This window comes from Carya illinoinensis, chromosome 8 (genome assembly GCF_018687715.1).
Source record: "Carya illinoinensis cultivar Pawnee chromosome 8, C.illinoinensisPawnee_v1, whole genome shotgun sequence".
In the NCBI taxonomy this organism is placed as follows: domain Eukaryota; kingdom Viridiplantae; phylum Streptophyta; class Magnoliopsida; order Fagales; family Juglandaceae; genus Carya; species Carya illinoinensis.
The window spans coordinates 25009973-25022104 of NC_056759.1; the positions used below are offsets into that span (position 1 = coordinate 25009973).

The 12132-nt window shown below is 38.1% G+C and overlaps 1 protein-coding gene across 2 annotated transcripts; it reads left to right on the forward strand.

Moving 5' to 3' along the window:
* Positions 1-1131: 1131 nt before the first annotated feature.
* On the forward strand, positions 1132-10095 carry LOC122274339 (mediator of RNA polymerase II transcription subunit 14). Of its 2 annotated transcripts, none has more exons than XM_043083388.1 (8): positions 1132-1678; positions 2396-3475; positions 3822-3919; positions 4509-4683; positions 4805-5828; positions 5939-6975; positions 7217-8292; positions 8863-10095. In XM_043083388.1, the coding sequence occupies exons 1-8, from the start codon at positions 1433-1435 to the stop codon at positions 9671-9673; spliced, it is 5547 nt and encodes a 1848-aa protein (XP_042939322.1). In that variant the 5' UTR covers positions 1132-1432; the 3' UTR covers positions 9674-10095. The 2 variants fall into 2 exon arrangements, with proteins under 2 accessions (XP_042939322.1, XP_042939323.1); XM_043083389.1 differs by having other exon boundaries at positions 5945-6975.
* Positions 10096-12132: the final 2037 nt, after the last annotated feature.

The following is a 12132-nucleotide window of genomic DNA, read 5'->3' on the forward strand; positions in this document are numbered from 1 at the left end:
GATTTCCTTCTTTAATTGTATTTCCCATATTCATCGCTTCCAGATGGATCTCAGCATCAAGGATCCAAGATAAATAATTTTTTCCAGAAATGTCAAGAGCAACGAATTTCAATTTTGTAAGATTTGACATTTTTTACATATATAAATCAGGAATATAAAAATATATTGAAAAACTTACTTGAAGTAGAGGACTACTAGCTTCAAAATCGTCAGAACTTTCGTGCTGATAACGTGTTATGAAACTATCGAAAAGTAAAGAAAGAGAGAGATAGATTTATTATAAAACTTTCTAAAAGGAGAGAGAGAGATAGAACTCAGAGAAGTTATGAAACTTATGAATTTCTTAAAGAATTCAATGATATATATAGGCGTACAAAGGGAACTATGCTAACTTACTATGCAGTACTATGCTGGCACTGTGCATATGTCGGCCATTCACTATGCTAGTTACTATGCAGTACTATGCTGGTACTATGCACTGTGCTATGTCGGCCATTCACTATGCCAGTTACTATGCAGTACTATGCTGGCACTATGCACTGTGCTATGTCGGCCATTTACTATGCCAGTTACTATGCAGTACTATGCTGGTACTATGCTAGCATTATGCACTTGATGACTAGATAAATGTGGTCATACAATTCAAGATAGTTTATAACAATATAAAAATATTAGACACTATCTATTAGATAGACAGGTCCATGAAGTAATAATATCATCTTATTTTTATTTTATTTTTAGATAATGAGTTTTTTTTAATTTTATTATATACAAATGAAATTACGTATTAATTTTCGTATTAATATTGATTTTTTTATATTTAAAATTTAAATTAATATTATTTTTAGTAAAATTTATTTTTTAATTATATTATATTAAATTAATATATATATTAATGTGTAGTTGTAGTTATAACTAGATTTTTTTATTTTTATTTTTGAAGAGATTCTATTCTTTCAGTCATGTAATTTATCAAATTATTAAGTAAGTTTTTTCTTTTCTTAATTTGGAACAAAATTTTAGTGAAGTAAACGCTGAGTCGCTGACCCTTAGTTTGTTGCCACGTGGCAAGTTCATAAATGTAACAAATATATATATAATAAATAATATGATAAATTCCATTTACTCTCGATGATTTTATCTATTTCTTTCTTCCCCCATCTTTATTTTATTTTCTGACTCTCCCTCTCTCTCCCTCTCCCTCTCCCTCTCTCTCTGTCTGTCTCCGATCGTTGCAATATCATCAGGAATCTCCACGCAGAATTAGAGAGAGTGAAGAAGAAGCGCTCAGCAGCACGCGCACAAACACACACGCACTCTCTCTCTCTCTCTGTGACCAAAGATTCTAACCCTAGTTTTCATGTCTCCCTCGTCGTAGATCTCTCACGGGACCTCGTTAAGAAGCCCTATTCACACGCCACTTCCATCACCAATGGCCGCAGAGCTAGGCCAACAGACGCTGGACTTTTCCTCTTTGGTCACCCGGGCCGCCGAGGACTCCTTCCTCTCCCTCAAGGAGCTCGTGGATAAGGAGAAGTCCAGGTCGTCCTCCACCTCCGCCTCTGCGGCCGGAGACCCACAGTCCGACACCGAGAGGAAGATTAACCTCCTCAAGTACATCAACAAGACCCAGCAGCGCATGCTTCGCCTCAATGTCCTCGCCAAGTGGTGCCAACAGGTCATCATCCCTTTCGACTTTTTTCTTCGGCCTTGGGCTCGGGCGTTTTCTGAGGGTTTTTATTTAGCCTGTTGGAGTTACGGTTGTGGCTCAATTTGTGAATTTTAGGCTAGTTCAGGTTTCGGTTCTTTTTCAAAAATTAAGAAATTGATTTTGGTTTGTTTGATTAGATTCTCTATTTCTTTTGGTCTTCATTGTTGATTTGGGAATTTGACCAATTGGTTCAACGGTATAAAAAGTTCATGAATTAGTCTACATTCAGTTCGGTTTATACTCGTAAATGAGCAATTCTGGAGTCGAATTTGCGTTAAAATCATGATGAATTTAATCCGTGTTCTGGGTTTTTGACTTGGGAAAGCTTTGAGGTTTTTAACTGTGTAGAAAAATAGAGTTGTATATTCATGAGTTTAGGCGAAGTCTTGACTTAGGGTGGTTAGTTGTAATAAATAATGCAAGATTGGATGGGTCAGTTGGATTTGCCGTTTCTTTCGTTTCGAACACGTTGGAGAATCGAGACAACATGGAATTTTGGTTCTTTGTTGAGGCTAGGTGACTCATGGGCTCCATTAGGTTAATTTGATCGAACTTACGCCTGTAAATACGTGGATTTTGAGCTCAATTAGTACTGGCTTAGATAAAAGATAAATAAATTAAAGTGTTATACGATTTTTTTATGTACGTTTTATTTTTGGTGTAATCCTGCCTTCCATCCTGCAGGTTCCTTTGATACAGTACTGTCAGCAGCTTTCCTCCACTCTATCAAGCCATGATACATGTTTCACACAAGCTGCAGATTCATTATTTTTCATGCATGAGGGGCTACAGCAAGCTCGTGCTCCTGTTTATGATGTACCATCTGCCGTTGAAGTGCTTCTTACAGGAAGTTATCAGCGTATACCAAAATGTATAGAAAACGTGGGTATTCAGAGCACATTAGATGAAGATCAGCAAAAGCCAGCTTTGAAAAAGTTGGACATGCTTGTACGGACTAAATTACTCGAAGTTTCATTGCCAAGAGAAATATCTGCGGTAAAAGTTTCTGATGGTACTGCACAGCTCCGTGTGGATGGGGAGTTTAAGGTTTTGGTTACTCTTGGTTACCGAGGACACCTATCAATGTGGAGGATATTACATATGGAGATTCTAGTTGGTGAGAAAAGTGGACTAGTGAAGCTGGAAGAATCACGACGGCATGTTCTTGGAGATGATTTAGAGCGTAGAATGGCTGCTGCAGAAAACCCATTTCTAACATTATACTCAGTCCTCCATGAGTTTTGTGTTGCACTCGTCATGGACACTGTCATAAGACAAGTACAAGCACTTCGACAGGGAAGATGGAAAGATGCAATCCGATTTGAGCTCATATCTGATGGTAGTGCGGGTCATGGAGGGAGTGCTGGTTCTACACAATTGAATCCAGATGGAGAAGCTGATTCATCTGGACTACGTACACCTGGGTTAAAAATTCTATACTGGTTAGATTTTGATAAGAACGTTGGAACACCTGATTCAACATCATGCCCATTTATTAAAATTGAACCAGGACCAGATCTGCACATAAAATGTCTTCATAGTACATTTATCATAGACCCAATAACTGGGAAGGAGGCAGAACTTTTTCTTGAGCAAAGTTGCATCGATGTTGACAAGTTGCTTCTTAAAGCTATATGCTGTAACAGATATACTCGTTTGCTTGAAATTCAGAAGGAGCTGGGGAAAAACGTGCAGATCTGCCGAACGGCAGGTGATGTTGTTCTTCAGTTGCACGTGGATGAACTCGATATTGACTATAGAAAGGTTAGTTCCCTTCTAATATTGATTTATATTGATCAAGTTTTAAGAGGTTCACTTTTGGCTGAACATGATCCTTGATATATATATATTTTATATCTTTGACTTGTTGGTTAATATATGATGCTGTTTCCTAATTATTGAATTGCACACAACGCATCCATATTCTGTCTGTTTGCAGAAGACTGTTTCTTACCAGGCAAAATATATTTTGGATTTTTTTGTACCTTTACTTTCTTAAGGAGCCTATTACTATTTTCTTGTGCATTTCTGATTCTCGTGATCTTTCCTTTCTTAGTTTTGGGATGAATGTCACTAACTTCATTTTTGTTTATTGAATTTCTGACTGCAGAATGACAAGAAGTCTGACAGCAGGGAATATGAGGGGCAGGAAGTATTACGTGTTCGTGCCTACGGTTCATCTTTTTTCACCCTCGGAATAAATATAAGGTATCTTCCTTTACCTGTGCAACTGTATGTGACCTTATGTTTTCCTGTATATCCAAAATTCAAAGGTGATGTCAGTTAAATATAAGTTGGGACTTATTGGTTAGTATCTTAATAACATCTATATTTCTTTGATTGAGAATCAAGTAAAACTGTTCTTGCAACTAAAATTGATGTGGATATGTATTTTAATAGATGAATTATTGGAAAGATTTCATGTATTATTTGGTTTTCAGGAAGATTGTGAATTGTTACAATATTCAAATTTAGAAAACATGTGTAATGTAAAGTTTTCTGAGGAGCGTTGGTTTGTTTGATCATTCCTTGAAAATTGTGCCATCTATTGTTTTAACTTATCTCTCTTTCTTTATACTTTCTTACATTATCCATCTTTCCTACATGACACCATCGAATAGATTTATTGCTTTGAAAAAGTTTCTGTTACACTAACTATAAAAAAAAGTTTCTGTTACATAAAAGGAAAAGGAAGAAATAAACATGATCAAAATGGGTCCTTCTCTATTGTACCTAGTGGTGTTTCTTGAAAATTTTACAATTTGTTTTAGCATGTCTAAGATTTTGTGACTTGTAGGAACGGTTCTTTTCTTCTTCAGTCATCTCGGAATATTCTTGAACCTTCAGTATTGTCAGATTGTGAAGAAGCTTTGAATCAAGGAAGCATGACTGCAGCTGAGGTTTTTATAAGCTTGAGAAGCAAAAGTATTCTGCATTTGTTTGCATCTATTGGCAGGTTTTTAGGCCTTGAGGTAAATGGTTCTTTGCTTTTCTTTTGAAGAATAAAAAGTTAATAGGATTTCATTTTAGGTTGATTTTCATACTCGTAGCTTCAGTTAGCCTCCTTAAGGGAGTAAAATTTGGCTCTTTCAGGTGTATGAGCATGGTTTTGCTGCAGTTAAAGTACCTAAGAACATGTTGAATGGTTCATCTATGTTGCTGATGGGGTTTCCAGACTGCGGGAGTTCTTATTTTCTGCTAATGCTCCTTGATAAGGAGTTTAAACCCCTGTTTAAATTGTTAGAGACACAGCCAGATCCATCTGGAAAGGCCCATTCTTTTAACGACTTAAATCATGTGGTGCGGATCAAGAAAATTGACATTGGCCAGATGCAGATGCTTGAAGATGAAATGAATTTGAGCCTACTTGACTGGGGAAAACTGCTTTCCTCCTTGCCTAGTGCTGGGGGTCCTAATCATAGTTCTGAACACGGGATTCTTCCTGAAATTGGCCCTGAGAGTTCTATGCAGATTGCCGGATGTCCACCGTCTAGTTTTTCATCTTTTGTTGATGAAGTGTTTGAACTTGAGAAAGGGTCATCTGCAATTCCATTCTCTGTTCATAATCTCTCTTCTTCATACAGCACATCTCCTGCTTCTCATTTTGTTTCTGCTCCAATGAATCTTCATACAATGAAAGCTAAAACCCCCTCGCCTAAGTGGGAGGGAAGTATGCAGATCTCACAGATCAGTAACATTTCAAAAGTTTCCAGTATGCCTGCCCATTATAATGGTTCTCTGTATCCCTTGAGCAATTTGAAGGGCCCTGTACAATCCCATTCACTCAGTTCACTCTCTTCCGGTACAGGAAGAGGCACAACTATGAAAAAACTATCAGCCTCAAAGTCTGAGCAGGATTTGACTTCTCTTAGATCCGCACATTCGGTTGAAGTTGGGTCAGGTACCTCAATGGATGAAGATCAGCTCAGATTACTAAATGATACTTCAAATGATGTATATGGGAGCAGGTCAGCTCGACTATTATCTCCTCAAGTCACTGCCCCTCGAATGTCTGTACCAGGTGCAAAATCTAATGGAATTAGAAATTCGCCTTCCAGGCCTCTCGCTGGATCGCTCAGAATTGCTGGGTCAAGCTCATGTACCACAACTCCCGTATGTAAGATCCTTTCTCTGAGTTTATCCACATTAAGTGGGTATATGAATTCTTTCATTTTCACTTTAGGTCTACGTTTTTAGATTTTGATATCTGACTAGAAATTGGACTAGTTTCAGCACATGCACCAGAATCTGCAATCTGTCCAAGTCCTAGTCAAGATGTTGTCTCCAGGCATGATAAAAACCCTCGAAAGCGTACAGTTTTCGATGTTTTGAATTTGATTCCATCACTTCAAGGTCTAGAAGCAGCTTCCAGGTTTTGTAAGAGAAGGAAAATCTCAGAATATGCGCATGCTCTACACCCATCATCACAGGCACCTATATCAACAGAGATGGTTACTAAAATGGAAGGATATAGTTATGGGAATCTAATAGCTGAAGCAAATAAAGGTAATGCATCTTCCAGTATTTATGTTTCTGCTCTTCTTCATGTGGTCAGACACTGTTCACTCTCTATCAAGCACGCCAGACTAACTAGCCAGATGGAGGCACTAGACATCCCTTATGTTGAAGAAGTTGGGTTAAGAAATGCATCCTCAAACATATGGTTTCGGCTTCCGTTTGCTAGAGGTGATTCGTGGCAACACATATGCCTGCGGCTTGGCAGACCAGGAAGCATGTATTGGGATGTCAAAATTAATGACCAGCACTTCAGGGATCTATGGGAGCTTCAGAAGGGAAGCAATAGTACACTATGGGGTTCTGGTGTTCGCATAGCCAATACATCTGACATAGATTCTCATATTCGGTATGATCCAGATGGTGTTGTTCTTAGTTATCAATCTGTTGATGCTGATAGTATAAAGAAGCTGGTGGCTGATATCCGAAGGCTCTCCAATGCAAGAATGTTTGCCCTTGGCATGCGTAAGTTGCTTGGAATACGAGGAGATGAGAAACCAGAAGAGTGCAGTATAAACTCTGATGTTAAAGCTCCAATTGGAGCCAAGGGTGCTCCTGAGACAGCTGATAAGTTATCAGAGCAGATGAGACGAGCATTTAGAATTGAGGCTGTTGGATTAATGAGCTTATGGTTTAGTTTTGGTAGTTTTGGCTCAGGTGTTCTAGCTCGCTTTGTTGTCGAGTGGGAATCGGGTAAAGAGGGTTGCACAATGCACGTCTCTCCTGACCAACTTTGGCCGCATACAAAGGTATTTTCAAAACTTTCCTTGGTTTTTTTGTTCCTTCACTTAAAAAGAAAACAAAAATGATCTGTAGTTTAATTGGTGCATTGTATATGCTTGGGATTACACTATCTTTCGTGTCCTGTATCTGGCCTAGCTTGTTGTCTTCTGTATCATGTGTCAGCTCTCTTTCTTCACCTAATGTCAAAGCTTTTCAAATAAGGGAAGATCAAACATTTATGTAATGAACCTTTCCTGTTCTGCACAGTTTCTGGAAGATTTTATAAATGGAGCTGAAGTTGCATCCCTCTTGGATTGCATTCGCCTGACTGCAGGGCCCTTGCACGCTCTTGCTGCTGCAACACGACCTGCACGAGCTGGTCCCGGGCCTGGGGTCCCTGGGGTAGCAGCAGCTCTTTCTTCTATCCCAAAACAGGCAGGGTATATTGCAACATCTCAGGGCCTCTTGCAAAGCAATTCAACCACAAGCATTGGTCAGGCTACCTCTGTGCCTGTAGGGAACCCAGCTGCACCTTCTGGTACAGGGACTCTTGCTAATCACGGCCTTCATGGAGCTGCAATGTTAACTGCCGCTGGTCGTGGTGGCCCTGGCATTGTTCCGAGCTCACTTCTACCCATTGATGTCTCTGTTGTGCTACGTAGCCCCTACTGGATACGAATCATCTATCGCAAAAATTTTGCTGTTGACATGCGCTGCTTTGCAGGAGATCAGGTATGGTTGCAGCCAGCAACACCACCGAAGGGGGGCTCTTCTGTTGGAGGATCATTACCATGTCCACAGTTTCGCCCTTTTATTATGGAGCATGTTGCTCAAGAACTAAATGGTTTAGATCCTAATTTCACAGGTGGTCAACAGATGGGTGGACTGGCAAATTCCAACACACATAACCCAATTTCATTATCTGCTGCAAATGGAAATAGAATTAACTTGACTGGTTCTGCTGTAATGGCCAGGGTAGGAAACCAAGTATCAGGCTTGAACCGAGTGGGAAATACTCTTTCAGGATCTCCAAATTTAGCTGTTATGGGCTCTGGAGTGGCTTTGCGTAGAACCCCAGGCACAAGTGTCCCAGCACACGTGAGAGGAGAACTGAATACTGCCATTATTGGCCTTGGGGATGATGGGGGGTATGGAGGTGGCTGGGTTCCTCTTGTTGCTCTTAAGAAGGTTCTAAGAGGTATTCTCAAGTACCTTGGAGTGCTATGGCTATTTGCCCAGCTGCCAAACCTTTTGAAAGAGATCCTAGGATCAATTTTGAAAGACAATGAAGGTGCACTTTTGAATTTGGATCAGGAGCAGCCTGCCTTGCGCTTCTTTGTGGGGTAAGAGTCAAGAAGACTTCTACTTATAAAAAGAAATAGTTAAAAAAGATTTTCGAGTTCTCTATATAGGCTGTTGGCTGTTTCTGTTGCTCATATCTTAGAAACTTCCATTTCTAGTTTTGTTTGTCTGTTCGTCGTATTCATAGAATAGTGCGCATGATCTTTGGTGTTATGCTCTGTAATCGCTTGATAATAGTCTCATAAGTGGCTGTTTTTTATGCTCTAAGCTGTACCATGGGACATCTTTTGAATTTGGAGGGTTCTGAAACTTGAAACCGATGCCCTCATTCTTGAGACTTGCAATTCTAATTCTTGCTTTCTCCTCACTAAAGGACCTTGCCGTCCACACTTCACTTCTAGTCTGGGGAGGAGCAGAGGCATTAGTTTATTAATTACATAAAGTTCTTAAATGCTTGTGTTATCATGCGTTTGTTTCTTCTAATAGTTTTGAGGCACCCCATTGCTGTTTGATTGATCTACTTTGAGGATATTCACTATTTCCTTGCCTTTTATTGGCTTGCTTGCTGTGTTATCTCAAGCCACAGGGTTTCTGGATCTTTCTTTCTGCAGGGGCTATGTATTTGCTGTAAGTGTCCACAGAGTTCAACTTCTTCTTCAAGTCCTCAGTGTGAAGCGCTTCCATCATCAGCAGCAGCAACAGCAGCAAAACTCACCTGCTGCACAAGAGGAACTAACTCAATCCGAAATAAGTGAGATATGTGATTACTTTAGCCGCCGTGTTGCATCAGAGCCCTATGATGCTTCTCGTGTTGCTTCATTCATTACTCTTCTCACCTTACCCATCTCTATTCTTAGAGAATTCTTGAAATTAATAGCATGGAAGAAAGGATTAGCCCAGGCACAGGGTGGAGACATAGCTCCTGCACAGAAACCGCGCATTGAACTATGTCTTGAAAATCACACCGGGTTGAATATGGACGATAACTCTGAGAATTCATCTGTAGCCAAAAGCAATATCCATTATGATCGGCCACACAACTCAGTTGATTTTGCTCTAACTGTTGTTTTGGATCCTGCACTCATACCACACATAAATGCTGCTGGGGGGGCTGCTTGGTTGCCCTACTGTGTTTCTGTGAGGCTGAGATATTCATTTGGGGAAAACCCAAGTGTGTCTTTTCTTGATATGGAAGGAAGCCATGGAGGCCGAGCTTGCTGGTTTCGTGCTGATGACTGGGAGAAATGTAAACAGAGGGTTGCTCGTACTGTGGAGGTTAACGGATCTTCGGCAGCAGATGTCAATCAAGGAAGATTGAGAATAGTTGCAGACACTGTGCAAAGAGCACTGCATTCATACCTTCAAGGGCTAAGGGATGGTGGTGGGGTTACAGCGAGCTCTGGGTCAAACGTGATTAGTTAGATCACAGTTCTTAGCAGCACATGATTCTCTTAGATTGGTATTTGACAGTGAATCATTTCAGGTTGTGTAGATTTTTAATGGCTTGTATTTATTTTCTGAGGGTATGCAAATTGGAGGAGGAACTTGCCCTGATGGGGGAAGAGAACCCTGGCAATAGATGATTTAAGAACTTTGGATGAACAAAGTTGCAGAGCTTGGTGACGGATGGACGGTTAATCTGGGGCTAGTTTGATTAGCTGACTTAGATCTCTAATAAGTAGGGTGGATGATATTTTTGGACCTGATATCATCTTGATAATTAGGGTGTAAAATGTTTTTGAAGATGAGTGTAATTGTTTTTCTTGTACAAATCACACTTTAGACTGTATGATACGAACTCTGTAAAAAAAGTTGGTTTTGCTGGAGTTTTATAGCCCCCCCAATGGACACTTGCAAGATGCTCTCATTTTCTCTTTTAGGTACACTCTGTTCAACCACGCCATCCCCTGTTGTTCTGTTGTCCTGTCGAATCTAGGTTTTACACCTCCAGTGTACTCTTTACTCTGATGCAGAGTGTGAGCTCGTTGTCTGTTTTCTTGACACTCTTGAGATGCCAAAGGGATATCAAGAAACATTCATTTTGGGAAATAAAAAAAAAAAATGAATACATTTATATTCTTATATTCCTATCTTCTTCTTCCTCCTCTTCTTCTTTATTTTTTATTTTTTATTTTTTTAATATATTCTTATATTCCTATCTTATCGAGGGTTGTTTGGGAATAGGTTTTATCTTATCTCAAAATTTTCTCATCTTATTTCTTTTCTGAAAATTCTTCAAACACAAACACTTTTTAATATCATATCTTGATTTTTTTTTCATTTAATCATAGTTCAATTATTACAACTTTTTCAAATTTACAAACAAAATATTAAAAAAATTTTTAACTTTTTCTCTCTAATTTTTCAAAATCTAATAAACTAGTCTAATTTAAATAATTTCACTACTATTTAAATATTTATCATCTTATTTTTCAAACATTCCTCAATCTAATAATTGATGAATAATGTCATGTCAGTGAAGAATATATTTACTGTAACTGTAACACTGGTGCTGATATCTACTTACAAAAATACTAAAGCCACAAACGGAGATCCCGACTGGGGATCCTGACAGTAGAATTTTTCTTTTATTTTTTCTTTTTATTATTTTAACTTAATGATTAAAGTAGTGTTTTTTAATATTGTTTCTTGACTCTTCTCCCCATTTGTTTTTTGTCATCTCACGTACCATTTTCCTTCACCGGTTTCAATGACACATTTATGAGCTCAGTCTCTCTTCTTTTATCTTTTTATCCTTGTTTATGGTTCATATTCATGCATCTAAAGTAGTAGACCTCATAATATATTTTCATTACAACTTTATGAAAACCAATGGCGGCTTTTTATATAAAATCTCCATTATATTTGTACAAACCTAACCCCACCAAACTAACAAACAAAAGTTTTTCTTTTCGTTTCTCCTTTTCATCTTTCTTCTTTCCTTTAAAATGTAAAAACACATCAACATGGACTGAAAATGACACAATCCACTTGCTAGAAGATTTCACTTTCTATTCTTTCTTTCCCTCTATTTTTTGAAAACAAGATTACATCGAAATAAAATTAAGAATACAAGAGGAGAGAGTGGAGGACTATATTACAAGAAACATAGTGAAAGATGGTAAAATAAAACAGGATTATCCAATATCCTAACTAAGCCAGCGAGAGATTGGCAAAATAGTGATTTGTGAATAGTCCGACTAGTAGACTGTTCGGATGTAGGATCCAAGAATGGCATTGTAGTCTATTGTTTTGGTGTTGTCGATAGAGATGACCACGTAATTTTCCTCTGGAGAAGCATGGTCTAGTAAAATAGTTAGGTTCGTACGACCTAAATAAGAACTATACACGAAGAACATTTGTGGGGCACATGGAGTTCGCGCGTCAAAGTTGGTGGAGTGGGCTAAGGTAGATCTAAACTCTCATCTACATTCACAAAATTTTTTATCTCATCTAATTATTATAACTTTATCAAATTTCTACATAAAATATAATAAATAATTTAATTTTTTTAAATTTAAAAAAAATATATTAAAAAAATATATTATAATAATATTTTATTTAACTTTTAACTTTTATCTCAACTCATCTCATTTCATCCGAAAATAAACGAGATAGATTTGGAGGAGATCTATTCATGTCTAGACAGAAGACAATAGATTCGATATATTCTAAATTAGAGAAACGGAAAATAAAAAAGAGAATTTATAGGATGACTTGTGGAGAGAGAGAGAGAGAGAGAGAGAGAGAGAGTCGAATAGGGAAATTTTTTAAATGAATTGTTTAACAGGGTTTTGTGAAAAGAGGAATAATTTTTTTTTTTTTAAATATGTTTTGTATTCTTAATAAGTAAAATCTAAGCAAGACATTAATTATAGTCA